This window comes from Astatotilapia calliptera, chromosome 12 (genome assembly GCF_964374335.1).
Source record: "Astatotilapia calliptera chromosome 12, fAstCal68.1, whole genome shotgun sequence".
NCBI lineage: Eukaryota > Metazoa > Chordata > Actinopteri > Cichliformes > Cichlidae > Astatotilapia > Astatotilapia calliptera.
The window spans coordinates 9,848,712-9,876,697 of NC_137433.1; the positions used below are offsets into that span (position 1 = coordinate 9,848,712).

At 40.3% G+C, this 27,986-nt stretch overlaps 1 protein-coding gene across 1 annotated transcript; it reads right to left on the minus strand.

The window, feature by feature from the left end:
• Positions 1-2,257: 2,257 nt before the first annotated feature.
• Positions 2,258-27,975, minus strand: tm2d2 (TM2 domain containing 2). The gene is made up of 4 exons (XM_026187925.2): positions 27,615-27,975; positions 27,197-27,287; positions 26,989-27,104; positions 2,258-6,172 (listed from the first exon to the last, which is right to left on the minus strand). The coding sequence occupies exons 1-4, from the start codon at positions 27,845-27,847 to the stop codon at positions 5,959-5,961; spliced, it is 654 nt and encodes a 217-aa protein (XP_026043710.1). The 5' UTR covers positions 27,848-27,975; the 3' UTR covers positions 2,258-5,958.
• Positions 27,976-27,986: the final 11 nt, after the last annotated feature.

The window sequence follows — 27,986 nt, forward strand, 5'->3', positions numbered from 1 at the left end:
AACAAGAAGAGTTCCCAGATGGTACAGTGGACACATGTGTTTAAAGCATCTTTCTTTCAGCTTAACGAGTGAACCGTCAGCTCGTTCAAACACACGTTAAAGTCCGTTTGGCTCGACACCACCAAACAGAGGCAGCAATATAACATAGCTGACATTAACAGTGCAGGGAATCCTGCTTGTGAATTATCCATAAAATCACCACATTCTCTGTAAGATTAAGGTCAACTATTTAACGGCATATATTTTAAAGTAAAGGCTTTAAAACCAAGCTGACGCTGAAAGTACAAACATCACTAATGTCACATAACTTTGCCGATATGTGGCCAATGTTTTAATAATGTTATGTTTTAATGTTCTTCATTATTAAACATTCGCACATAAATAAGTGACATAATATTCAGCACTTACTTTTGAAAGTTTACTCTTTAGCCACCCCGCTTCAGGCATCCGCCGTTTTTTTCCGAACAAAATATCCACACCCACCGCCACGCTATGAATTGTGGGATATATGGGACCACGAAGTCTACATTGGACCACACTTCAAATTTGGGGAAATGAACTGCACATTTGTCAACCGCATTTGGAGTACACTTCGAATTGGGACACCCTTCCTCACGTCGCTGTGACGTAATCGGTCTCCAAATGCGCACTACGAAGCGTGCGGTCGCTGGATTGGGACACAGCCCCGAAGTCCTCCAGAAACCTGGTAATGAACATTTGATTCAGGTGTGATGACCCAGGGAGGAAACCTGCAGGACACTGGCAGTTGAGGCCTAGAGTTTCTCACCCCTGATCTAAACTAACAGCTGGGAAACAAAGTCATTAACATCTATCAGTATTGAAAGACAGAACCTTCTCAGGAGTTAAAGGATTACCAAAATGATTCCATTATTGTGTCAACAACTGATCCATGACGTGTCAAACGAAACCAGAACAACATGTGAAGAACTGTAGCCTCAGCTAAGGTCAGTGTTCATATTTCAACAGTATAAAGAGACTGGGCAAAAATGGCATCCATAGGAGAGTTTCAAGGTGAAAACCACTGCTGACTAAAAAGAACACAAAAGCTCATCTCATTCTTTTCAAAACATCATCATGTTGATCCAAGACATCGGGGGATCAACATGTTCTGTGCACTGACGGGACAAGTAGACCAGAGCATCAAGTTCACTCCCTGAAGCACCAGAAAGTTCACCTCTGAATGACTCAAAAAAAAGAAAGAAAAAAAAAAAAAGAAAGAGTGACCTAATCAAAAGTGGGGACTGATTGAGTTGTTTTGACATGTTTTAAACATGACATTAGTGCTTTAAAATTCTCCAGTGTTGTTGAATTTATACCGTTCTACAAAGAAGGGTGGGCCCAAAAGACTTACCATTATTGCAAATACTTGATTGCAGTTCTTGCCGCCAAGGATGGCATGGTGGTTAGCACTGTTGCTGGACAGAAGAAGATCCTGAGTTCATTTCTACCATCAGACCAGGGTCTGTCTTTCTTTCTTTGGAGTTTGCATGTTCTCACCGTGTTTGTGTGGGTTCTCCCCAGGTACTTCAGTTTCTTCCCACAGTCCAAAGACATGCAGTTAGTGGGGATAGGTTAATTGATCAATCTAAATTGCCCATAGGTGTGAATGTGAGTGCAAATGGTTGTCTCTCTCTGTGTGTTAGCCCTGCAACAGACTGGCGACCTGTCCAGGGTGTACCCTGCCTTTCGCCGTATGACAGCTGAGATAGGCTCCAGCGCCCCTCGTGACCCTGAAAAGGGATAAGTGGAAGCGGATGGATGGATCAGGTATGTTTGGGTAGAGATTTTTAAAAACTTATGTCTAATAATATGTGTAATATAAAAATCTGTACATACATAAGCATCACTGGCTGATGTAGATGAGAGGAGTTTTTATTATCTAACATTTTAAATCTATGGCTATCCGGTTATTTCATAAGTAAAATAAATAAATAAAACCAAAGTCAGCAAAACTGATGAAGTGTTTTATGACCACCTGTCAAATACAGTAAAACAAGACTAAATAAGATCATACAAAATTATTTAAATGTTGGTACCTGTAGTCTGTTTGCTGAAACACTGTGCTAAACCACTGATAGAAAAAAAAAAAAGTACTATGTATGTGTAATATTTTATAGTATTAATGCGTATTTCTAATGTTTGAAACCTAGCACCTTGAGGCGACTGTTGTTGTGTTTTGGTGCCATATAAATAAAATTTTATTGAAAAATTGAATTGAATTGTCTGAAACCATAGATAATATCAAAAATGTTTTTTTAATCATGCCAAATCTATAACCTCAGTCAAAATGCAAAGTACTGAGAGGAGGCAACACACTCTTTTACTGACATTCTACCCCAGCACTAACTAGACTCCAATGAATGTAAAGAACACCATGTCCCAGATACTTTTTATTGGGTAATAAGGACTGGGAACAATGAAAACATGAGAAAGTTTGGATTTTTTTTAACACCATCAGAAAAGGGAACATTGGACCTCCTATGCACACACCTGGTTTGAAGGTTTAAGAGTACAGAAAAGAAAAATACGTCTTATAGTAAACATTGGTCTCAACAATACCAATAATATTCCCATGAATTCATCTTTTTTTTTTTTTTTTTTTTTTTTTTAAATCAGACATAAATTAGCAATGTGTGGATCAAAGTTAAATAACATTTACACCCAGCTCAGGTGATGCTTCCATCATTTGGATCCATATCATATACAATATCTATATCTGTACAAGCTGAAAAACTCAAGAAAATATATGTCTCAAAACATATTAATGTAGGGCAAGTGTACAGAGCTTTAAGGAGGACATCACACTAAAAGAGAGATATGGTACCTGGAAAAAACTGTGTGCAGATCTTTTTTTCAAGTGGCATATAAACCGTCACTCTATGAATTAAGTGGAAAATTAAATTATGTAAAGCAGTGTTTTAATGCTTCACTCTACAAAGGATGTTTAGCCAGCTGAAAATATATTGCCTGTTGAAAGCACACTCCTGCTGCTGGATGAGTCGTCACATTGACGATGGTGTCTTCTTCAACTTTTTACGATGAGAGCTAAGAGGGTTTTCACATATCCTTAGGTAATGAAATGAGCTCTATCTATGGAACAGCACATAAACCCTGGGTCCTGGTAAAGATTAGAAATTTAACAAAGTGGGAGATGAAGATTTGAATATTTAATGTGACACCTGAGCCTCACTCCTGAAAGTCAATGGAGATCAAAATTTGTTTTAGTTTAAGACATTCGGATGAGATGAGGTTTTGGAGGTAAATGCTTCCACACAGCAGACTTTTTTTTCCCTTCCAAAAGTAAGGAACCTTGAGTTAATACAGAAGACCGCTACATCGATATCTGAAATGTGACTAATAGGACTGCTGTGCATGTCCATGCCTGCTGTGCTGCTTGCTTGGAGCTCCAATGTTAATCATTCCAAGTAAAGAAAGAACATATTAAAAAAAAAAAAAAAAAAACCCTGCAATATATAAATACAGAATTCAGACAGCTCTGGTGGAAGAGGCAAGTGAAGGGTCAATTCTGGTCTGTCGAGTAATTTGACAGAGGGAAAAGTGATAACTTGTGTATGATGTTGCCCTCAGGAGAAGAAACCTGCTAAGTGTTTTATGGAATGGAAGATTCGTGTTCAGTTTGTAAGTCACATAGGCAACAAAATGAACCGAGCCACAGAACTTGCAAATTTAGGATACATCAACACTGAAGTTTCAATTTTCTATTCCTGAGACATTTATAGCATATACAAGGCTTCCAGGACACATTGACACCACGTGGTCACCGGTGCTGATGTGCTTTAACTTGTTTGTAAAGACCGATTTATGCTTTCTCTGTCTGAGGTCCAGTGTTGGGTAATGTTACTTCTAAAAGTAACTTGTTATATTGCATAATTACAGCATTAACAACTGAAAACTAATTACCTTTAGAATATTTCTGCATTCAAAAAAATAAACCTTTCTATTTGAATTTAGTCTGGGTACACTAGTTATACATCTAGGAGTGTAATCTACTGTAACTCTGAATGTAGCTGATAGTGGCAGCTTGTGCTCTACCACATAACCAGAAACACACCTCATTTCCCTCAGAGTGATGGGTTATTGCAGGTGCTTCTTCAAAATGTGAACAGTAGTTCTCTAATGCCTCTGTGGTGTACTGGTTAACACCTTCACTTTACATGGAAGAGGAGCTACAAACACAGCCAGGGGGTCACAAGCTACTCCTAGTGCTGGTCCTCAGCTCGGATAAATCGGGTGTAAAATGTACTGCTTTGGGAATGGATAAGGGGCAGCTGAAAGTACCCAACTCTAATATGTGACTTTGCACTTTACAACACGATACACCCAACACTGCTGAAGGACTGATGTAGGGTTATATCTGTAGGCCATTTAAAAGATGGATGAGCAAACATGAGGGGGCAAAGGCTGCGGGTCCATATGTACTCCTGGTCCTGTAACAGTGTATGGGAAAATACCTAGGTGAGGGCCGAGGGTCAAACACTTTCCTGATGAGTTTATGTTTTCAGTCACTCATTTTGGGTCATATTTAGTCCTAAATTTGAGAAAGCAGGATTATCTGAGATATGCTCATTGATTAACAACAAGTTGGCAGCCAATAAGTATGTGATTTGTCCGATCCACACTGCACACCCAGCTTTAAAACACCAAGATGAAGATGGCCAAAAAGCCTCATCTCGAGGCTTCAAAACGGGTGGCATGACTGACCGTGTCAATTTTTTTATACAGGCTATGCTTGAACCAAAAATACCATAACTGATAGTTCTACTTTGTCCTCCCGACAGCAACAAAGAAAGGAGCCTGGTTCATTGTCTTTACTGGATGACATAAAGAAGTCCAGAAACTTAAACTGTAGACGCCCGCATAAACAAGGAAAGCGGCCCAAACATCCAATGAAAGACATCAAAAATGAAATACTCGTAAATCACAAACGAACTGAATTGTCCTCAGAATTAGAGTTCATGCTGTCTGCACCGTGAAAAACAAACACACTGTTGCTGTAAGTTCTGGATTTCCACAAAACTGTGAGCATGTTTGAGTACATTAAATGAGAGTATAACACGCCTAAAACGCAAACTCCCATAAAATCCTCCATTTGGTAGTTTTGCGTTCACACCTCCACCAGAATTGTCCTTTCCTCATGAAATCTCAGCCTGCACCAGCTTTAACAACACTTTTGAGCCAAACGGGCAGCAGAAACTGTTACCCAGGCCCGGACAGATGTGGTGTTGAGGCAACCTTTGGATCATGGGGCCTCCGTTTGCTTCCAAATGAACTCTGGTGGCAGCCTGTGCTGTGAAAGCAAACTGATTTCTATCAAGCCTATCTACTGAGCATCAATGCTAAAGAAAGCTGCAAGTCTAAACCCTTTGATATAACATGTTGTGCTTGTGTCCTAATCCATGTGAATCTGTATGCTTGATTAGAAAGTGGGTGTAACAAACCAGCTACACTGGAAATATACTCATCTTTCTCTCCATTGTGGGTACTGACATTCAGGATGCAGGATGACATTCAACAAAATAAAAAAACCAGAAGCCCATTCCAGCAGACCAGAACTAAACGGCAACAATGAATCATATTGTTCCACTCATATCGGACAAAATGAACTGAACTACAAGCATGAAAGTGACCTTTTTTGAGAAATCAGGAAACTGGAAAAACCACCATCACTGTAGCTGTTGTAAAAGCCTTGAGTTTTATGCATTCTCCAAGAACTGAATTTATTTTAATGATAGCAAATTATTCCTCCTTTTTCACTGGAGCTCCTGGGAACCCCATAGGAGCCCTCAGGAGGTCCCCGATTCCACTTCTAGTAAGCCAACTCAGGCAGAGGCCACGTCCTGGGAGTCCTCCTTATTAGGCTGATAAATATCAGACAGCAAAGTGGCCGGAGTCCTTAGTTGCGGTTTGCTGTCGCTCTCAGTAGTATGTGCACCAGTTACTATAATCGCTGGGCATCAGTCCACCGGTGATAAGCAGAATTAGGTCTACAAACCACCAGATTCCCAGGCCTCCCAGAGTGAGCAGCTTCCCAACCGCAGTCCCTGTGTGGCCCAGGCAGAAACGATCAACCCCGAAACAGCCCAAGAAGAAGGAATACAGCAGTGTGGTGATGAAGTAGTGTCCAGTGTATCTGTAAAACACATGGCAAGAATTTAGATGAGTTGCAAAATGTATTTCATTTACACACCTGGACCTCAGCCAGGTTCCAAAGTTGGAAAGAGTTTAAATCGGCATCAGTTCACTTTATTTCAGATTGCAGCAAGTTACTGACATTTCACAGGGTCTGGTTACGACAATCTCATCCTTTGTGGATGCCCCATATGGCTCAAGAAGGTAATAAACAAACACATAAACAGATATATATTTTAATCATAATGATTAAACAAGCCACAAGATTAAAAAGAAAAGGTGTAGACAACCTGCAGTTGTGATCTACAAGGAGCGGACAGAATAAAAGAAACACCTGCTCTGTATTGTATAATTGGCGGACGGAGGCACGGGGGAAACTGAGCATTTGAGCCTGGTTTATCTGAAGCCTGGGAGGCAGCACAGTCTTTGTACAGGTGCTGCTTTGATTGTGCCCGTTCACTGCAAATGTCTGATGTCTATGCAGTTACTATAGAGATTAGCCTGATGTGCTCATGAATGCTGTGTGTGGTGTGAAGTTATGAGGGCAAAAAGAAGTTGTGATCCTATGGCTAAACATTGCCATCTAGTGGTGAGCCTACGCTTTGTCACTGTGGAAAAGGTCTTTAAAGCACAAATGCGTTCCTCTATAAAAGATCCATGAGAGCAACTTGATTTTGAATTGATAAAATTCTTCCTGTGGAGAAAATTACTGAAGAGGCAAGGTGGATCATATTCATTTTGAAAATAATGTATACATCAAGAAGTGACCATATCTGAGTGAGATTGTGGAGTTCTGACTAATAAGGTAATGAATATGTGCAGGATCCACAAACTACATAACATACAGAGACGTACAACTGCTAATAGACTAGTACACCAATTTCACTGACCAAAACCACAGCACAAACATCTACCACAGAGCAGACCATGTTATTTGTCAGACAACACTACCACAACAACCAGCTGGTCTGTGCAAAGTCAGGCAGAGTGCACATGAGGAAATAAATAACTACACATATGTATCGATACATATTTGTAGTATCGGTCAGGCTCTGAAGCAAGGTTATTATCGTTAACGAAAACTAACGAAATAACGAAAACTAGAAGTGAAAAAACATTTTCGTTAACGGAAATAAAAATAAAAACAAAAACAAAAAAAGTAAAACTAACTAAAACTGTAATGAGTGTTCACAAAACTAACTAAAATTAACTGAATTTATAGCAAAAATGTGTTTAGTTTTCGTAGATGTGTGTGTGTCATACAATAGTCAAGGGTGAAAATGAAGTTTAGTTTCCAGATTTTTTTCTTGCTGTGTCTCATTATGCCAGCAGGTGGCAAGTACGTTAGTCGAGTCGTCTGTGTTGCTGCTCCGTCCACGCGCAGAATCATGTCAGGAAAAGTCGGGAGAAAGCGCCAGAATCCAATTTGGGATTACTTTGAATATGACTGTGTTTTGGATAAAGCAAGTGTCTTGTAGTGGAAAGAGACAAATTATAAGGGACATTTCTAAAGGGAAAAAAAATCCCACAAACCTTAAAGTGCACTTGAAAAGTTCACACAAGAAGGCTAACCTAGCTTACCTTGAGAAGGGAGCACACTCAACCCTCATCCCCAGAAAACAGAAGCTAACCCCAGGCAAGGCAGCGTGATGCATCCCGAGACAACAGGACGGGGATATCTACATAACTGTGTGAGTCAATTGCCTTCAAAAAGTTTATCAATTCACTTGAACCAAAATTACGAACACCCGGTGCTGCAAGAGTTAATAGTCTCATTGGGGCCAAGATATAAATTTTATAGTTGCCTGGTATCAATGGTTGTTCATCTGCACTAATTTATTTATTTATTTAAAGAACCCATAGGTGGGAATGTGAGTTGTCTGTCTCTGCGTGTTAGCCCTGCGACAGACAGGCGACCTGTGCAGGGTGCAGGGTATGGTAGCTGGAATAGCAACATACCCAAGGATAAGCAGGGCCCTATTTCAGGAAGCCGGTTTAGTGCAAACTCTGAGTAAGTATACCCTGAGTTAACGAAAACTCTGGGTTTTCGGTTTCACAAAGCGAGTTTAGATTAATTCTGAGTGAGTTACTATGACGACACACTCCGTGAAGCTAACCTGCCCCCTAGCAGGTTTACTTCAACTAAACCCGACCTTCTCCGCCTCTTTGTCAGAAACCTGACTGTAGGAAGTGTCAGACATGGCGTGCCTCTTCCTTGAAGAGCCAGTAGATGTTGAAGCCCAAATTCTCCGCAGAGCTCTCCGCCGGGAGAGAGTGATTAGAGCGCGTTTGGACATTTGATCATTTCCTGATGATTTCCTGTGTGAACGTTACCGTTTTTCAGCACAATCTATAATTTATTTGAATAAAATCCTCAGGCCTAATATTGCTCATGTGACACATCGCGGACATTCTCTCAGTTCTGTACATATTATTTGTATTGCACTTCGGTTTTTTGCAAACGGGAGCTTTCTGTATAATATTGGTGACGCTGAGCACGTTTCCAAGGCTACCGTCTGTCGGGCAGTCAAGAATGTTAGTTGCCCTGAAACGTCTCCTGTACTCGTTTGTGGTGTTCCCCGGTCATAGACCCACAAGATTTATCAAAGAGGGATGCCACAAAATTGCAGGTAGCAGGATGAACAAAACTTAATACATGATGTGGTGATACTTGAACTACTACTTAAATTTTACATTTATTCTCACGGTTCCCAGGCGTGATTGGCTGTATAGATGGCACTCACATTACAATCATTGCTCCTTCAGTAAATGAAGGAGACTATGTGAACAGGAAGTCTTTCCACAGCATCAATGTACAGGTACATAGTTCCCTGTAGCATTTCAAACTAACAAATTATTTCATTATAGTAATGGATGCTAATTTGTGTTCTCTGCACTGTGAAGATCATATGTGATGCTGCCAACATTATCACAAATGTGGAAGCCAACTGCTCAGCCTCTGTGAGTGGTGGTGGTGGAGGACCATCACCTGTTTTTCGGGCCTCTGCTTTTTTTCTGTTGGCTATAACGGGTCACATTTGAGCATACAGAGTAAGCAAATATGTACTTGTAATGTGCTCAGATAATTCCAATTAGTGCTTACAGAAAGAAAATTAATGTAGCCTCTAACTGCAATTGATTTACATCGGACAAACAGACCAAGCACTATGGCTCATAATACAATTACACCTTACCTGTTTGGACTATATTTTTATATTTCATTTTTACTTGCTGCCAGGAACGTTTGGGGCCTGTTGGGTTGCACCCGCGCTCACATCACATCACAAAATAAAATGTATAAAATAAAAAATAAAATAAAAAATAATAAAATAACGTGTTAAATGGGTGGAAATCCCTAGATCAGTGTTTAAATTAACACTCACGCATTGACTCTGTCAGCTATGTTTTGCCATGCATGCTCCCTTTCTTTTGCAGCTGAGGCTGCTTTACTTTTTTTCCGCGGAATTTGCATGTTATCGGCATATGCTGCCATCAGAACTTCGGCCTCAAGCGCTGTAAAATACATTGACCGCGCCTTCTTTCCCTCCGTCTCCATGGTGACTCGCTTAATCTGTGCTCCACTAATCAGGGCTTTATGTATCCTCGTGCGCACGCTTAATTTGGGGTTAAAGCAACTCCGCGTTGATTGAACTAATTGTTATCAGCCTTTCTGAAACCGAATATTCCGAGTTGGACAGTTCGGGGTTACTCAACCCCGAGTATCGTTTTTCACTCTGAGTTTTCTAAACCGGCTTCCTGAAATAGGGCCCAGAAGAGCATGACTGATATGATGAAACTGGGATTTTGTTACACTTAATTATTGCAAACACAATTAAAACTATAACTGAAACTAATCAAAACTAAACTGAAACTAAGGATTTTCAAAAAAATAAAAACTAAATTAAACTAGCAAACAATTGGTAAAAACTAATTAAAACTGATATAAAATTGAAAATCTGAAGTCAAAACTAAATAAAAATAAAAACTAATGAAAATTGCAAAACTATTAAAACCCTGCTCTGAAGTCTATGGCTATCGACTCAATTTTGGAGTTAGCCTCAAGTGGCCATTAGAAGAAAATGCCCTTTTTGGTAGGGGTGCAACGATACACAAAATTCACGGTTCGGTTCGGTTCGATACTTTGGTGTCACGGTTCGATATTTTTTCGATACAAAAAAAATGTTCATGCATTTTTTATTTGTCATTTATTAAAATTATAAATATATATTTTAACTCAAAAGTACAGTTTTTAAATTTAACCCTAACCCTTGTGCGTGTTTTTTATTTTGACAGCGAATGCGCACCTGCGGACCACTTATGTGCAGCCCTGGTTATTTAGCTCATCATATTGCAGCCACAGAAATTCTTTTGTCCATGAAACCATAAAGCTGCACTTTCTTTTTGCCTTATAGTCTGATTTGTCATAACTTCTCCGTTTTGTGGTAAGCTTTTCTTTGGCTGTCACTTCTTCACCCTGACCTGTCTTATTTGGCTCAGCAGAACTGAAATGCTTTTACACATGCACTCACATAAGCTCAGCGATTCTCTGCGCGATCAACCTCTCACATGTTTAAGCTTGCTGCGGGAGATTTCACTTGTCATGTTTGCATAGTAAGCTAACGATTAATAAGACGATGTCAGAGGAATTGGTGCACAAATTATCATCACTCACAGATCAGTGCTGTCGCTCTCTATACACAGTTCGCACGATTGCAAAGTGAAAGCAAAAAACAAGCGCAAATTCAAACGCGACTTCAATATGTCACATATTGACAGTGGCTCACCGATGCCAATGACATAATTACCCAGCTACATTTCTGAAAGAATGCAAAAGCATTGACATATATTTTTCCTACAATAGCCCGATGGGCAGGGAAGAGATAGATTTTGGTAGCCCGACTGAAAAAATCGCTAGCTCCGGGACGTCGGGCTAGCGATATTGCGAGCCCTGTATCTGATTGAGGAATCACTCATCTTTGGAAAAGAGAGTTTATTACAGAGAAATGGCTCTTTCCAAAATAAAAGCTATACTATCCGCTTCTTCTGGGCTATATTCTCAGCAGCATAAGGAGAATCATGTGCTAACAGCTGTCTAAATGACTCGGCTAAAGTTAGTAGCATGCTTGTTGTATTTGTCTTTGCACTAGGATGATGTCGGCGTAAATGTGCAGTCATATTCGTTGTGTTCCCACTAGTGCTTTCAGGTTAATCTCGTTGAAATGACCTTAACGCCACAACACGGCAAATCTCCGTTAACGAGCTACCGCCGATCGCTCCGTGCATGGGGCTAGACGGCCAACACGTTAACGAGGAGCTAACTGCGCTAACACACTAGTTCACACCAATGTAATTGAGCATTGCATGGCACATCCAACATACTGTTTTACTTTAGTCCATGACTCGCTTACCTTCAGGGTCATACGTCACATGAAAACCAAAATAATTTCAAACGCCAGATCTGAATGAGGTTCAATTTGCCTGTTACAAGGAGAGCTTAACTTCTGTCTCGCTAGCTTGCCCTGCGCTTTTCCTTCTGACTATGCTGTCTGTGTTGAGCGCTCAGTGAATCTGCATTCGACTACTCCGCCTAGGCTGCACTGTCGAGCCTAGGCGGAGTAGTCGAATGCAGATTCACTGAGCGCTCAACACAGACAGCATCGTCAGAAGGAAAATTGATAAAATAAATTACAAATGTTGTATTGTTCGATACATATGCGTACCGAACCGAAAGCACTGTATCGAACGGTTCAATATCGATACGAATATCGTTGCACCCCTACTTTTTGGTCCTTGTGTACTGGCTTCATTTTTCAGGTCCATAGGTTACTGCTTGGTTTCAGCGGCCGCAAGATGATGACAAATACACACCAATAAATAAATACATATATGGATACATACATTTTTAAAAAGTTCATTAATAGCCCGAGAAACACAACAAAGGTCTCAAGACACCGTTTAATTCTGTGTAAACAACTGTTATTCCAGGCACAGAGTGAGTCATCCTCTAGTGGAAGGTCAGGGGTTTGAGTCACGGCTTGAATTCCAGTCTGAATGTCAATATATTCTTGGACAGGATACTGAACTCCAAATTGCCCTGATGTATCCGTGGTGGTGTGTGATGTTCTGTAGGAACGTCTTTGTGAATGTAGCCTGTAGTGTAAGACTGCGCAATTCAATTTCTAGAACAATAATTTTAAATTAGTCAGAATGTTATCTAAAACAAATGTTGAATTTCAAAGCTTCACAGCTAGAAGATCTCTAAAGGGGCAAAGAACGATATAAATATATGCTTTTCATGCCACACTATCAAGATATTGGCGCTAAGGGTCAGGTTGTTCACTGAGAGATAACTTAGAGCTGTAGATAATAAATATTACATTACACCTTCAAAATACGATTTTGGTTAGAGCTGTAACCAACTGTTATTTATCAACTGTGAATCTGTCATTTATTTTTAGATGCCGCAAGTTTAATCATGATCATAAATAACCCAAAGAGTTCATAATGTGAAAAAGAAAAACATTCTCTTATGGGAGGCTGAATGAAATGGCTGTGGTAGTTTCTGAAAAAAATCTGACTTCGAATTAGGTGCCAATTCACTTCCTGTCAGTCAGATGATTAATTAGATGTTTCATCTCTGATTTGGACATATGAAGGTGTGTGAATAGCATGTTAATCATTCCTTAGAGTCTGACAGGAAGAGATCATGCCTGATCAGTGGCTTGAAGTCTAATTTATTTGCGGCTCCAGTCCTGGCTTCAACACCACCGCACAGCTGCTAAGAAATCGTAATCTTCTGATAATGTTAATCCTAGCTAGGTACTGAGGTCATGCCATTGTGTGTCAATTTCCTTCTGTCTGTCAGAAACTAAAGGCCAGCCAGACCTTATCATCCAGATAGCAGAAATGAAGTCAATTGATTTTTTGCAACGCTACAACCTTTCAGGTGCTGCAAACACCTTCAAGTCTTACATTTTCAAATGGAGCCTCTTAGTCATACAAAAACATCAGTCTAGCACAACCATCATCCCTTGCTCTGGCTTCTCTCATAGCCCCTTTCCATTAGTACTTAGATTGGCTGAACTTGTTTTCCATTTCAATAGAGTACCACCTAATGTGCGCAGGGTCGTTATAGCAACACGGGCGAATATCCCATTATACCGTGTATGAGTTTTTGTCAGATTCTGGGACGACGGTGTTGTTTTTTGTGCAGCCAATTCGCTCGTTGCCGGGTTTCAAAAAGGGCGGGTTTTTTTGTGTCCCGTTTGGATCTTTAGCCATCAGAATTGTTGTCTTAGGGCCAAGAAAGATGCCAAGTGGATTTCTTTTACCAAGTGGATCATCATGGCCTTGCCATATTGGTCCATTTGATTGACCTTTATTATAATTATGAATTTATTTTATTTTCGGTTGCTACAAACGGGACAGACATGACTGGGAGGATAGGACCGGGAGAAAGAATGAAAGAAAGAGAGGGAGAGAAAGAAAACCAAAGGGGAGAAGAGACGGTGAGAAAGGGGGGAAGAAAGAAAGAAAAACAAACAAAACACCTGGATCACCTGTATGGAGAAAAAAAAAAAACAGAAGAGAAAGCAAACAACAAAAAGAGCAACAAAGTAAAAAACAGCACCATCACAATAAACTAGCTAGCAGTAGAGCCCCAAACGAGAGGTCACCCAGCAGCTACAGAGCAGAGGCCAGAGGGGGTTGCAGTGGCGTGCCTGCGGGCTCTGCCGGCAGCCAGCTGTGCCAGAGAGGACCGAGCTTCAGGCCCAGAGGCCAGAGGCCTGAGGGCATCACACCCCCCGGAAGGGGCCCAGCCGGGCCACAGGCGCCAGGCCCCGCCAATCGGCCACCAGAAGTGAGCCGGTACATACATGAGCGCCCAGCCCCAGACGACAAAAAGGGCAGTTTTGATTTTTGTGAGGGAGACACTCTCATGACTCGGGTGATGCCACTGACTAGTCAATCTTTGGTATACAGTAAGTTGACATTTTTGGATCCCTTGGAGTCCCAGCAGAGTTCAAATCAAATCAAAATTTATTCATATAGCACATTTAAAAACAACAATGTCAGTCAAAGTGCTTCACAAATTAAGAGCAAGTAAAGTAATTTACCAACAGTGAGACAACAGCAACACAAGACAAACATAGAAAAAAAAAAAAGTACTGCAAAAATATGTTACTTTTCTGAAAAGTAATGCAGTACATTACTTATTAATTACTCACTAAAGAAAACAATTTATTACACTACTCATTACATTACTTTCATGATACTCTGAAACATGACCTCCAATGCATTGGGACTAGAACCATCTGAGAAGCCTCACTGTGATCGCCACTGTATAAAGATATACGTGTAGAAGTGGAGGCTACAATGATATAAGCTTGACTGCTCATCACTGTCTGTGGGAGATCAGCTGGTACGGGGTCAAGAACCAAAGTTGTGTTAGCAGCATAATGATGTCATTTCTGTCCTGGATGCAGTTTGCACTTTACCACAGGGCTGTTGTCCATTAAGGCAATAAAATAAAAGTAATGAATAAGAGTAAAAAGTTCAGTAAAGCAAGTAATAAATGTCCTTATCACAACTCATCAAAAGTTTGAGCATTTATTGTAGGAAAAGCGCACAGGAACAAACACGATTTTGATGTTTGTTCAGGTTTTTTTTGTCCCCGCCTGTGATGGCTGCCCTTATAGCCACACAGTGGTAATATCCACCATGTTAGTGTAGAGGCTTATACATAACATTGCATTCACATTTGTCTGTCTTTAAATATTAATTTACAGGACAATAAATAACTGGTTTTGGTTTTGAATTAATTCACATATCCACATAACACTGCATTCTTAAATAAGTGCGCACATTTTAGTTTACACTGTTATGTATGATTAATCTTTTGTTTTCTGAGTTACCTTAGTTGAAGCTGTTCCAGTCCCTTAATTAAGGAGCCAAGAGGTGGAAAAGGGGCGGAGCGAGCTTCAAAGGAAGACTGCAAATTGGTTCATGCCATAACTCGGGATCATGGGGAGGAATTGGAGTTCATTATGTTAGGTTTAGTTAGGTTTTGTGTGTTTTACCCCTTCTCGTGTTTTTTGTGGGCTGATCAGCCACTATTTAAGTTTCCCCTTTGTCACGTTGAGTTAGGTCAGTTTGTTTGAGTTAGCAGTAGTGTTGTCAACTTTAAGTAGAGTTCTGTTATTTTGACCTATTTTATGGGCCCAAGATTTTGATTCTTTTTGCACGAGTTAACCAATTATGTTTTTTGGGTTAAATAAAAAAAATCTTTATTTTGGACTTTAACCTGTGCCTAAGTTTCCTTCACTGCGCAGTCCAGATAGATACCTATAACACTAGTTCACCTTTGGTTCTAAGATGTTACCCAACCATTTGCTACTAGCTAGGACTGCAGCTCCACAGATTGCACAGTCCTTCTTGCTCAGTGTTATAGAAGGAAAGTTTGGTTCTGCATACACTGACTAGTATGTAGTTTGTATCAGCGTAAACTAGCACAACTACCCACAGAGGATAGGCTAACCATGTTCTGTACAGGAGTGTGGATGTTAGCCAGTAAGGAAAGAAGCCTGCTGCTGTAGAGCTGCCAGCATCATCTACACTCAGCAAACCAATGTAGAACGCTTTCACAGTAAGAGGTAGCACACATTTCAGTGGTATTTCAAATAAAACCGGGTTATTGAAAAATGAAATTAATGGTTTCAGTTTCAAATATGGAACGCCAGGACTGCCATAATGAATTAATTAAATACACCATTAAATAATTAATTAAATGTGGCAATAATTAATTAAAATTGGAATTAATTAATTAAATAAATAGTTATGATATATGTAATTAATTAATTATTGACACATTTAATTAATTATTTATGTATTTCACATTTTAATTAATTATTGACACATTTAATTAATTATTGACACATTTAATTAATTATTTAATGATATATTTATTTATTTCATTTTGGCAGTCCTGACGCCTGGCTCTCATCATGAAATAATTTTATCTGTCAGCCTCACCCATCAAACTCAGGGGGCGGGGTTAACGCTGATCGAGTCAAAACCATTGCTTTGGCCTGGTGGCCATTGTTTCTAGCACACAACAACCGGCATGTGGAAGCTAACAGAACTGAGCTTTGAAAAACCCTGTTTGTGTGTTACCAAATACCGTTTTAATATTTTTTTAGCCGAGAATGTAGTGGTTTAATCTTCATGTGTCTGGTCGGTTTGTCAAGATACAGCCTCTTTGCAAAAGTGTTTCGATGATTTCGGAGATGTCTGCCCAGTCTCACGGCAAAGCGTGGGATAGACCCGCTCGCCTCGCAAGCAATCCCACCGACAAAGCGCAGGCCCCGGTAGTAACCCCCGCTGACTTCTTTTACTGAGGTTATATTTATCGGTGTTTTATTTCCTGATGTTCTTATGTGTCCTACGTGTTTCAGTCGCCAATTCTGAATTATAACTAACATTAAAAACATGTTTAAGGAGGAGAGAGAGCAAATAAATCTGTTTAACATCTGATCTTTGGGTTTTTGTTCAGTAATCAGCGTGACCTGTGTATAAACACATAAAAGAGATAACGTTGGTGTTTCCGTCATGTAGTAACTGCTGGCTTTAACTGTACAAAGGTTGTTCGACACTATGAAACACATACAGACTTCATGATGTTCGGCTAATATTTTTATTGTGAATATTAATCATGCTGACCTCGCTCTGTACACCACGCAGCGAGGTCAGCATATCCACGATATCCTCAGCTCCATGAGTTAACACAAAGTTTCCCAGCTGACTATCTAACTGCCAACTATTCCAGAGACGTGAAAATATACAGCATAAAGAAAAGTGTAAGAGACTCAGCAGCAGATTAGAATAACAGTTATACATTTAATAAATCACCAAATGAATCCAAGAAACGAGCAAACCTGTTCCGACAATTTGAATTTGTATTCCCTCAGCTGCAGACTCGCTGCTGTTTAAATGTTTGAAAAGGAAGATTAGATATAAAAAACGTCAAACATAGACTCAGTCTGCCTTCACATTTGATATGAGGCCAGCACGTATAGTGGCCTCAGCAGGCTATTACTGAAATACACGTGCTATATCATAAACTATGATATAAATAGGGAGGTCCTATTAACATGTTTAGTCTTAAAGGACACCTTCCTGCCTTTAGTCTCATTCATGAGCAGTATTAGTTTTCTTCTAACATCCAGAAGTCTGCACGATGTGTTTCATAGTTTGTAACAAGCCTTTGACAGGTAAGCATAACATGACCGAAAAAGCAAAAAAAAAAAAAAAAAGAGAGAGAGAGTGTTGAGATAAGAAGAGAAAATGCTCTCAATTATGTAGACAGGCAAATGGTTCATTTATGTTTGATGTGTGTTTATTCCTCCCTAAATATCGTCGCTGAAGTTTGCCATGCACGTCAGATTTTCCTGCGCATTTTTATACGTCTGCCAACAGAGAGAGAAAAAAAAAAAATCACATTCTAACAGACAGCTGGTGCTTAGAATACAGTTGAATAACTATTAAAAAACAGATGATATTTAGATGATAGTTCAGTCTAACACATGTGCCAGTGAACCATTAAACGTCTGTGAAACTATGCAGTTATGAAACGTAACTTTAACCTCAGCCAAACCGATTTGCTCAGTTGTAAATAAAACAGCGAAGTAAACGTGACCCGACAGACAGAACCTGAGTGAATGAAGTCCAGCGTTTAACCACTGAGAGCTAAAACTCAGCTGAGGTTTGAAAGCTGTGTGCCGGTGATTGGACATCAGCCGCTGATAAAGCTGGCTCGCCTATAAAGTGCTCTGTAAGGAAACAAGCTCCAGCAGCTCTGCGCTCGGGGAAAACACTATATTTACTTATCTTGTGCAGAAAAATGCGCTGACATTGCGTTATATCGAGCACCGGCTGCCCAGTTAAACTGTGACTATCACCAGGTAACTAGGCGTGTTTCTTGAATTAGCAGCAGGTGTTAAACAGCTGACAGATGAGGAGGAGGATGCATGCAGGTAAACTGAGGGTCTGTTAAGCTGATCGCTGGTTTCGTGAGAAAAATGTCAGCTCGTTCTTTATGTTACAGAAGCACAGAGACACAAGACCAGGCGGAAAGAGACGATCGTTCGGTGAAAATGAGAATCTGCGAATGCAACATGTGGAACACGGAGAGTGGAATATGTAAACAAACCGGTTAACGTACCCCCTCGGTGCACTCTGCATGCTAATTGTTAGCAGAGCTAGTGAAATCTCTGAAAACATCTGAGCACTTTTGCAAACATGTTCTATGTTGACAACCTGACCAGACATACGTTGCGACATTCGCGGCTAAAACACTGTTAAAAGTGTAGCTGGTGACAGAAAAACGGGGTATTTTAAAACTACACCACCACCATTGCTGCCTGTGATTTGATCTGCATTCTGGGATACCTGGCTGCCCCAAGTCTACACAAGCAATCGATTTTCTAGGATCGACCTGTTTTGACTTACTTTGCACGGCAACCAATCAAATGTTAGAGAAGCTGCATGGGCAGCGTTAACCCCGCCCCCTGAGTTTGATGGGTGAGGCTGACAGATAAAATTATTTCATGATGAGAGCCAGGCGCCAGGACTGCCAAAATGAAATAAATAAATATATCATTAAATAATTAACTAAATGTGTCAATAATTAATTAAATGTGTCAATAATTAATTAAAATGTGAAATACATAAATAATCAATTAAATGTGTCAATAATTAATTAATTAAATGTGTCAATAATTAATTAATTAAATGTGTCAATAATTAATTAAAATGTGAAATACATAAATAATTAATTAAATGTGTCAATAATTAATTAATTACATGTGTCATAACTATTTATTTAATTAATTAATTCCAATTTTAATTAATTATTGCCACATTTAATTAATTATTTAATGGTGTATTTAATTAATTCATTATGGCAGTCCTGGCGTTCCATATTCAAATGGCTCACAAGTGAATCACTGCAAAGATCATTTTAACCTCATCTGTTAGGTAAACAGTGAAAATTGAGCACACAGTGTTTTCTTGGTTATGTTAAGAGTGTTGTATTTTTTTTGTCCCACTTAGGTGCCAAGGAAATTAGTCAGCAGGAACATCTACGCTTTTGACACAGATTCTGTCTTAATCTGTCCGCTTGTTTATTTTCCACATAAACCTTTCACAATAAAGCTCAAGATCCTGTTGCAAAAAAAAAAAAAAAATGAATCATGTGAAAGAGTATGCAGAGTATTTAAGGATTAGAAGCAAAAAAGAGCCGCCAGGTGCTAAAAGATAAACCTTAGACTCAAACATTAGAACAGGCTTTTCCCCGCAGCATGCTGTGTAATAAATACTCACAAAGAAAACGGCAGCTGTTACAACTTATGTCTAAAAATGCATCGTTTCATGCATCGGTTAAAACACTTGACTCCAGGTACATGACGCCCAGCTGGAAACACTTCACGCAAGTCGAGCTGCCCGAGATTCACAGAATTTACAGAAAATGTTAAATTTTTGTGATTTATATCGTTATCGGGATGATAGATGTCTTATATTGGGATATGAGATTTTGGTCATATCGCACAGCCCTAGGTGTAAATATCAAAAACTATGACCATATGTGAGAACTCTACAGGAGAGTAAAACTAGAAAAAAAAATTTACAGATAGGGGAAACTCAGGAACAGCCATTTATATATTTAAACACATGCTACCCATGTACGGACTACAAACTACTGCACAACACCCTGGCAATCATGTGCTGAAACTGGTCACAAACAAGGTGATGCAACGAAAACCTCCTCGTGACTGCTTTGGTCGCTACTAGATTTCCACTAAAACCCATAGTTTACATCAAAGACACTGACTTGTCAGGAGGGGCAAGTCAGGAAAGGCATCCAGCGTTAGGGCTGCTCGATTATGGCAAAAATGGTAATCACGATTATTTTCACTGAAATTGAGATCTCGATTATTTGACGATATTTATTTAACCCTTTAAGACCTACTATAGAACCAAGTCCACCAGAGCTTATATTATTTTTTTACATGTTGTAGTGCCATTTGTGGGAGCATTTCAAGTTGCTAAACAACTGTTATAGCCCATATTTTAATAATATGTATGCATTAAGTCCATAGTAACTACATTAATTGCAAAAAAGTGCAATAAATTACAAAAAAAATTGAAAATCGTTTTTGTTTGTTTTTTTACATATATTTCTACTTGGAGAAATTTAAGAGGTTTATCCCTCAAAACTTTAAATACAAAAAAGTTGCAAAAAATAGTTTACAACAACAGGAAATTTATTTTGAGTGTCTTCATAGTTTTATCTTGGAGATACACCAATTTTTATATACTGCAGGAAAAACAAAAAAAACAATCCTATGATGCAAATTTGCAAAGAAAACAGCATGTGCATCAAAATAAACTATTTCCAGCAGTGCAATTCGAGCTCTAAGCATCCCAGCAATTATTCAGAAAAGTCAAACATGACCAGTGTAGGCTTTTAAGGCCTACAAGTAAAAAACTACATTTCCGCGAAAATGACGTCACTTCCGGTTTCGGCCAGGAAATGGCGGACATGCAACAGTTCGGGCTGACGACTTTTTCAATGTGGGAAGTGTTACGAACAGCTGATCGGATCGGCAAAGCGTGTTTCTGGAATATTACGTTTTTGTTCCTGCAAGCGCTTTTTATGCAATTTTTGCAAAGCTTTATGTGGAAGGAAACCGTGACCGAGGACAAGCTGATGGCATCAGATGTAAGTACAACTCCTCTGGTTTCATATGCAAAACAAATTATTGCGCTAGCTTACGTGGTTCAGGTTCTACAGGGATTTAAAAATAGTTACACAAAACGGAGCGTGCTGCTCTGACCGGATTTAAAGGGTTAACAATGACTTTAAAAAATAATATAAAATAGTGTGCAACACCACTGAAGTTTTTTTTTTACCTCTCTTTTCAACCAACAGCAGTCACTCTCCTCTCCAAATAACTTCTGCTTAGCTTTCCGAGCTTCCTTCGGGTCCTCTTAATCAGCGGTCTCCAACCTTTTTTGCGCCACGGATGGTTTATGCCCGACAATATTTTCACGGACCGGCCTTTAAGGTGTCGCGGATAAATGAGGGAGGGGCTAATAATCGGCTCAGTCATTTTTAATGATCGTTGAAAGCCCAGATCGTAATCGTGATTAAAATTCGATTAATTGAGCAGCCCTATCCAGCGTACAAATCAAGCCAAACATGCAGATTAACAAGAATGACATTCATATACTGGATCGCCCTGGGTTAAAAATGACTCCTTGGCATGCTGCTGCCAAACAGGGTTCCAGTGCAATGTACTTCTGACTAGGGCTGGGTGATATGGCCTAAAATCCATATCACGGTATAATTTGAAGCATGTGCGGTAACGATATATATCGCGATATATTCTTTTCTTCTGTACAACGTATTTTACACACTATAAGGCACACTTAAAATCCTTTAATTTTCTCAAAAATCGACAGTGTGCCTTATGTATGAATTCTGGTTGTGCTTACTGACCTGAAACCAATTTTATGCAGCACACGGCGCGCAGCAATCTGTCAAAAAATGTTCTAGTACGACTTTGGTAAGCTAAACATGATATGCCATGTTCTGACTGAGAGATTTCTGAAAAAATTAAAACGCACAGCTCTGCTATTACTTCCAACATAAATGAAGAGAGAAAACTAAACAGCAGTGATGTTTGTAGAATTACTGAAGTTGGACTAGCTGGTGTATAATGATGTCCTACGTGATTGCTACCAAAACAGCTACATTAGCATAACATTAGCACAGTGAAGCTGAAGGATGAACGCTAACATTTTTCCATTTGATAAAAGTTAACGTAGGGTTTCTGGTGGTTAGGGACAAATGCAACTGCATGGCAGGATGCTATAAACGGACCAAACTTCAGTCAGGAGGACAACTGAGATAATCCATTTACAATACGAGGTTAGTCATTAACATACTGCAAGAACATGGGAATAGAGCAGCTGCGAGAGAATTTAGCATTAATGAATCAATGGTACGGAAGTGGAGGAAGCAAAGTTTTTGGCTTTCCCCATATTCCAAAAGTGCGTCGTCTCTTTGCTATTACTGTCGCCCGGCATAATTTGCAGATGATATTGTTTGCAGCCGCTCCAATGCTTTCGACCAAAACAGGCGCCGCTTGGTGACACCATCAACACGTGCTATCGCGGTAGAGCGGTATAGTCAAAATCTCTACCGCTGGCCAAATTTATATCGTTTCTACCGTATACCGTTTATACCGCCTACTTCTGACCTAACAACACCGTCAGACAAAACACCCAAACACAAGCTACAAATTCATAGAATCATCTCAACAGGACAAGGCTCAGCTGTACATCTGCATCTAAAGGATAAAGGTCACTCTTTCCAGAATGCCAATGTTTGCATTTTGGACAGAGAAGTAAGGTTTGAGAGAAGTAAAGGAGCCTCATATAGAAGCTATGAGCCACCTACAGTGCAGTCTTAAGATCCCTTTTCTGGCACTCATAACTTGCTTCAGGCGACCTTAATAGCTCACATGATGGCGGGGTGTGGCAATGTCTCACAGAGGTTTGAGTCATTGGACCTGGAGACAAAAATGACATCCTTTTAAATACTTTGGCTCATTTGACAACTCACATGCTCAACAGTAGGTCAATATTAGTCAACAACCCTTCAGAGACATTCTCCAAAGGGGTGCAACCATACTAACGGTGTGTTCACACCGAACGCGATGGACGCAAATAGAGCGTCAGGTTTACATGTAAAGTCAATGGAAAGGCGCGATGACGCGCGATTGCGGGTCCCGCGAAAATTCGGAAGCAGATTTGCGTCGCGAAAACGCCAAAACGCGTGAAACGCGCGTCAGTGCAGCGCGTCTGGCGCGTTTGACTCGCGAATAAAACCACGCGCGTGAGTTTTTGTGTTGCATTTTGTGCATACGCGCGTTTCGCGTCTACCGCTCGAGTTGGAAAAATCTGAACTCCAGCGTCAAATCGCGCCGCGACAACCAATCAGGAGCCTGGTGACGTGGCTGTTACCTAGGTCAAAGGGGCAGATCCAGCCAAAGCCTTTCATACTTCAATGGAGGGGAAGGCTAATCAATGCGGTAGCAAACAACTCGGAGCTGTACAACACCAGCTGCTTTCAGTACCGAGACAGGAATAAAAAGAACCAAGCTTGGAGGAAGATATGTGAAGAGATCGGGCAACCTGGTAAGTTCATTCATTTCTCTTTTGAAAGTTTTCACTGACCCGGGGAAGCCGCACAAAAGCTAGCAAGCCACCGCTATTTTCCCACTGACGTACAAATACCGTTCTGCTTTTATGCATGTTGTCATTTAGGAATATATTTTATTGTTTATTAATAAACAGCACACAGTGGTCCCGCTGTTCATCCGTCACTGCTTTGCTTTTTCGCTGATTTTTTATTGCACAGTACAGCATTGCATTCTTCAGCCTGATTGACAAATCTCCTGCGCTTGCCAAATTTATCACGTTTGGTTTTGATAACCATCGCGTCCAATAGAAAAAACAGCACAAAAACACCCATAACTATGAGCCTCATTCGGAAATAGACACCTGCACCGTGAGGGAAAAAGGCGCACGAAAGTGGCGGGCAGATGAAGACAAACCGCGGCATAATAATACTTTTACGTTTTGCAATCCACAAAGGTTTGCACTTTGAGAATCAATTGTGAGAACTGTGACCAATGTTCATGAGTGTGGGGAAAACAGTGTATAAAGTGCGTGGCCAGGGGCTAGTTATTCTGAGAACCCCTGCAATAAATGAGGGACCACTGTCTACTCTACGATTATTATATCCAACCTGTTAACATTTAATACTGTATTGATAGAACGAACTGATTCTGCAACAGAGCATCCCCAGTCCCTGAGCTCCTGCTGCTGCACCCACAGATATGTACAGCAAGCACTGATACCTTTTTAGTCGGTGGGATTCCCTTGTGATCACCTTTACTAAATATCTACAACCAATCTGATTATATCCTGTTATTGTTTTTTTTTTTTTTTCAATGTTGAAATTAAAATCTAGTAGCAGCCTTCTCATTTCTTTGTGTTTTGTGCTGTTTTACAGGCCCACAGAGGAGGACGGCTCCGAGGCAGATGAGGGACGGGTCCCAGGACGGTCCATCGGCGGTGGAGCTGGCCATCCTGGAGTCCCTGAAGAGGCCACACCAGTCTCCAATGGAGCATTTCCTCCTCAGCCTTGTTCCTGCTCTGGAGAGCAGCTGGTCCTTTTTATTCCTGTCTCTCTGTAAATTCTTATATTTTATATATTTATGTTTAATGTTTTTCTGTTTGAGACTTTTAATATTATTTCAAATAAATTTTTATAATAACTAATGTCTCAGTTCTACTACACAGCAAATGTTGGCACACAACTTGACACATGTAGAATTTATTTCATATTATACTAATGACAAAATATACTGATACAGTGGGATGCAGAAGTTTGGGCAACCTTGTTAATAGACATTATTTTCCTGTATAAATCGTTGGTTGTTACAATAAAAAATGTCAGTTAAATATCATACAGGAGACACACACAGTGATATTTGAGAAGTGAAAAGAAGTTTACTGGATTTACAGAAAGTGTGCAATAATTGTTTAAACAAAATCAAGCAGGTGCATAAATTTGGGCACCACAAAAAAGAAATGAAATGAATATTTAGTGTATATCAATGTGTGTGTCTCCTATATGATATATGGGGTGCCTTTGTCTGGACGTGCTTCCCATCCAGAGCTGCACAGCACAGAGGAAAGTTCCAGCGCTCCTGGAATCCCTCTGTGATGGACCGCCAGTCTCCAGGTGAAGGCACAGCCATGAAGTCGTCCACTAGACAGTCCCAGATGGACGTCGCTGCCTGGGGGGTGATCTGGCTCACCGTGGACACACCGACTCTGAAACTGAACGCGATGGTCCTGAAGGAGTCCCCGGTGACAAGGAACCTGGACAAAATTGTTCAAAATCACTATTATGTGTACTGCAGTTACAAAATACATTATTCAAATTCCAAAATACTTTTGTGATGTCAGATATAAATCACAAAACATGAATCTTACATAAAACATTTTGTAATTATAAGGATAATTACAAAATGTATATTAGATAATATCTAAAACAGTTGTGTTTTGTTTTAACTTTAACATATCATAATTTGATTGGTAGCAACTTTCACAACTACAGTGAGCCAATCACTCATAATTCCTAAACATGTCAATCAGGTAGGAATGAAGTGAGACATTAATAGAAATAAAGAGTTGTATGTTGACATGTAGCCCTTTCCTTGCTTAAATCATTAATATTTTTGAAAAATTAATCTGTGATAAGACCTAGTTTATCAAGATAGAACCATGTAACTAGAGATGAACCAAACTGTTCAGTTTTATCTAACTCTGTTTTAATAAAGGCTGTGACCCCTGCTATAGAGTCTGACAGCTGCAGGGATTATATACAAATATTCAACTATCCCAGAATTAAACCAGGTCTAAATAAAAAGGAGTGAGTATCACTACAAAGGTTAACTCAGTGGTCCTAATGCTCTAGTTTGATATCAGCAAACACCGAGCGCATACATTGATGTGACACCACAGCCATGCTATCATGCAAACACTGATAACAGCATAAATCGAATTAAATCGGGGCTTGATGAGAGCTTCTGAGTATCACTAGAAATATTATAAAGAGTCGTCTCTGTACCACAGTTTGCTTTCAGTAAACACCGACAGCATTCACTGTTAGCATAGCACATCCATGTTAGCAGTGTATAACTGGATGGATTAGCATATTAGCACAGATATCAATAAAGGACTACCGTATTAAATAGTTTTACTAACCTCAGGCAGACGGACAGGCGCTCTGCAGGTGGGATTGAGCGCCTGTAGTTGGTGTCTAGGCGGGCGATGCTGGGACCGACGAGGGAAAGCAGGTCCTCAAACTGGCCGAGTGAATGACGGTGATAGCGCTGGAATCGGCCGTCATCCAGGCGCAGCTCCTGGAGCAAGTGGTGAAACTCACCAAACTGCTCATGCCTCTGGAGGACCTGATGGACCCAGGTACGGCGAGGATGTCCTTTACGCCGCTACTCTGCTCTCCACAGTACATAGAGAAGGGAGACTCTCTCTTCAAGCGCTAGCTCGATAGCTGCCATCTTGCAAAGATACCGTCTGGCACAACTCCCTCCCACATTCCTCCCACATTTCCGGTTCACGCGCGTCAAAATGGATTTTTCTTGGACACGCGTTGAGACGCGAATGTACACGCGTCAAATTAGGGGCGTTTGGGGCGTTTTATTCGCGTCCATCGCGTTCGGTGTGAACACACCGTAAGAGTTAAGTAGCTGGCCCACTCAGCTTGTTGTTTTAGATCTGAAGAAGCCTGTTGGATGAGAGGTGAAAACTCTTCATAAACCTGAAGTGCAGCGGCCTTCGTTTTTCAAGTTCTCAAGACTACCATGACCTGGATAACTAAAAACCTGGACAGACATTCTTTTCAACATACATACTGTAAATCAAAGCCCAAGTGATTCATGTGTTCTGGTGTAATGGAAATACTGAGCAAAGCAGCTGATTCATGTTTACATTCACTGAACAACAATCTGTTTGTTCTACATATTTTGGATGCATATGGAAACAGAGGCAATGTTTGAACATTTAAATATGATGCAGATCCACTCTAAAATGAACCCAGAGAACTTAAGATGGTTTTATATGAGGTAACAGCTGTTTATCCAGTGTGGCATCTCTTACTTGATGCAGGGTACATTCTCTCTGAGGAACTCTCTGGGTCCGGCACATTCTATATCATCGAGTGCAGTGCAGAAAACCCGTGTGTGGTTCACCTCTTTTTGGGTCTGGCCACCCCACTAGGTAGAGATAAAAGGCGCAAAGTCAGACATGTTCTCGATTACTCAACACTAACTAACAGTACAATGTCCTAAACACCAACAATACCTACCCCGATGCAACCAACATGTTCCATCTCCTGATAGGCAGTGTAGTTGCCCGCGTGATCCACAGGGTCTTGACAGTAGATGAATTCCTCCGGTCTTCACCACACATTGAATTTAGAAAGAAAGCAAAAGACACAGAGGTATAGTTCAAAGAAACTACGGTGTGTAGTCAAGCCAAACTGAAATGTGTAAAGACAGCCCGAGTTTTGAAGATATTATATTGTAATCTATGAACAAATGTTTTTCTAACCAAAAATAAGTTTGGGGTGGGAAATGCGGTGCTTCCAGTTCAGTGTTACTGGTGCGTAAGTAGGTATGAATTGACATATTTATAAACGTAGTCCTGTGTCAGTTTAGAGTTAGCATTGCCCAATGCTAACATGCTAATAGCTACTTCCAGTTAACAGCACCTGAGTTACTTACAGATAACTGCAGAGGACAACGGGTGACGGAGGTTTGTACTCGAGATCCGTATAGTTTGCACTGTCGGGCGGTTCGCTGGAGGGGAGCAAAGTAGAAACCGGACCGGGAGAAGAAGCAGGAGTCTCCGTTGTCGTCGAATTTTGCGAGTGGATTCCTTCCAAACATTGTAACAATATGGCCGTTAATAGCAGCAGGAACTGTCCGCACATCAGAATATAGCTGACCGAAATCATTGTCAACTCCAAATACTACTAAGCTATTCCTCAAAGCTGTTCATGGTAACATTTGGCTAGCCACATTCAGCTAAAGATGTTTGTTTGGATCTCGATGGCCGTCTCGTGTGAATGGCGTCATCAATGAGCGTCGGAGATG

What these genes read in the sequence shown, in the direction of transcription:
- tm2d2 (XM_026187925.2), bottom strand. Translation starts at nt 27,847, where the DNA reads ATGATTTCGGTCAGCTATATTCTGATGTGCGGACAGTTCCTGCTGCTA. An exon ending in GTTGTCCTCTGCAGTTATCT is followed by an intron (nt 27,288 to 27,614) that starts GTAAGTAACTCA and finishes TGTGTGGTGAAG; the next exon opens with ACCGGAGGAATTCATCTACT. An exon ending in GAGAATGTACCCTGCATCAA is followed by an intron (nt 6,173 to 26,988) that starts GTAAGAGATGCC and finishes TGTGTTTTACAG; the next exon opens with ATACACTGGACACTACTTCA.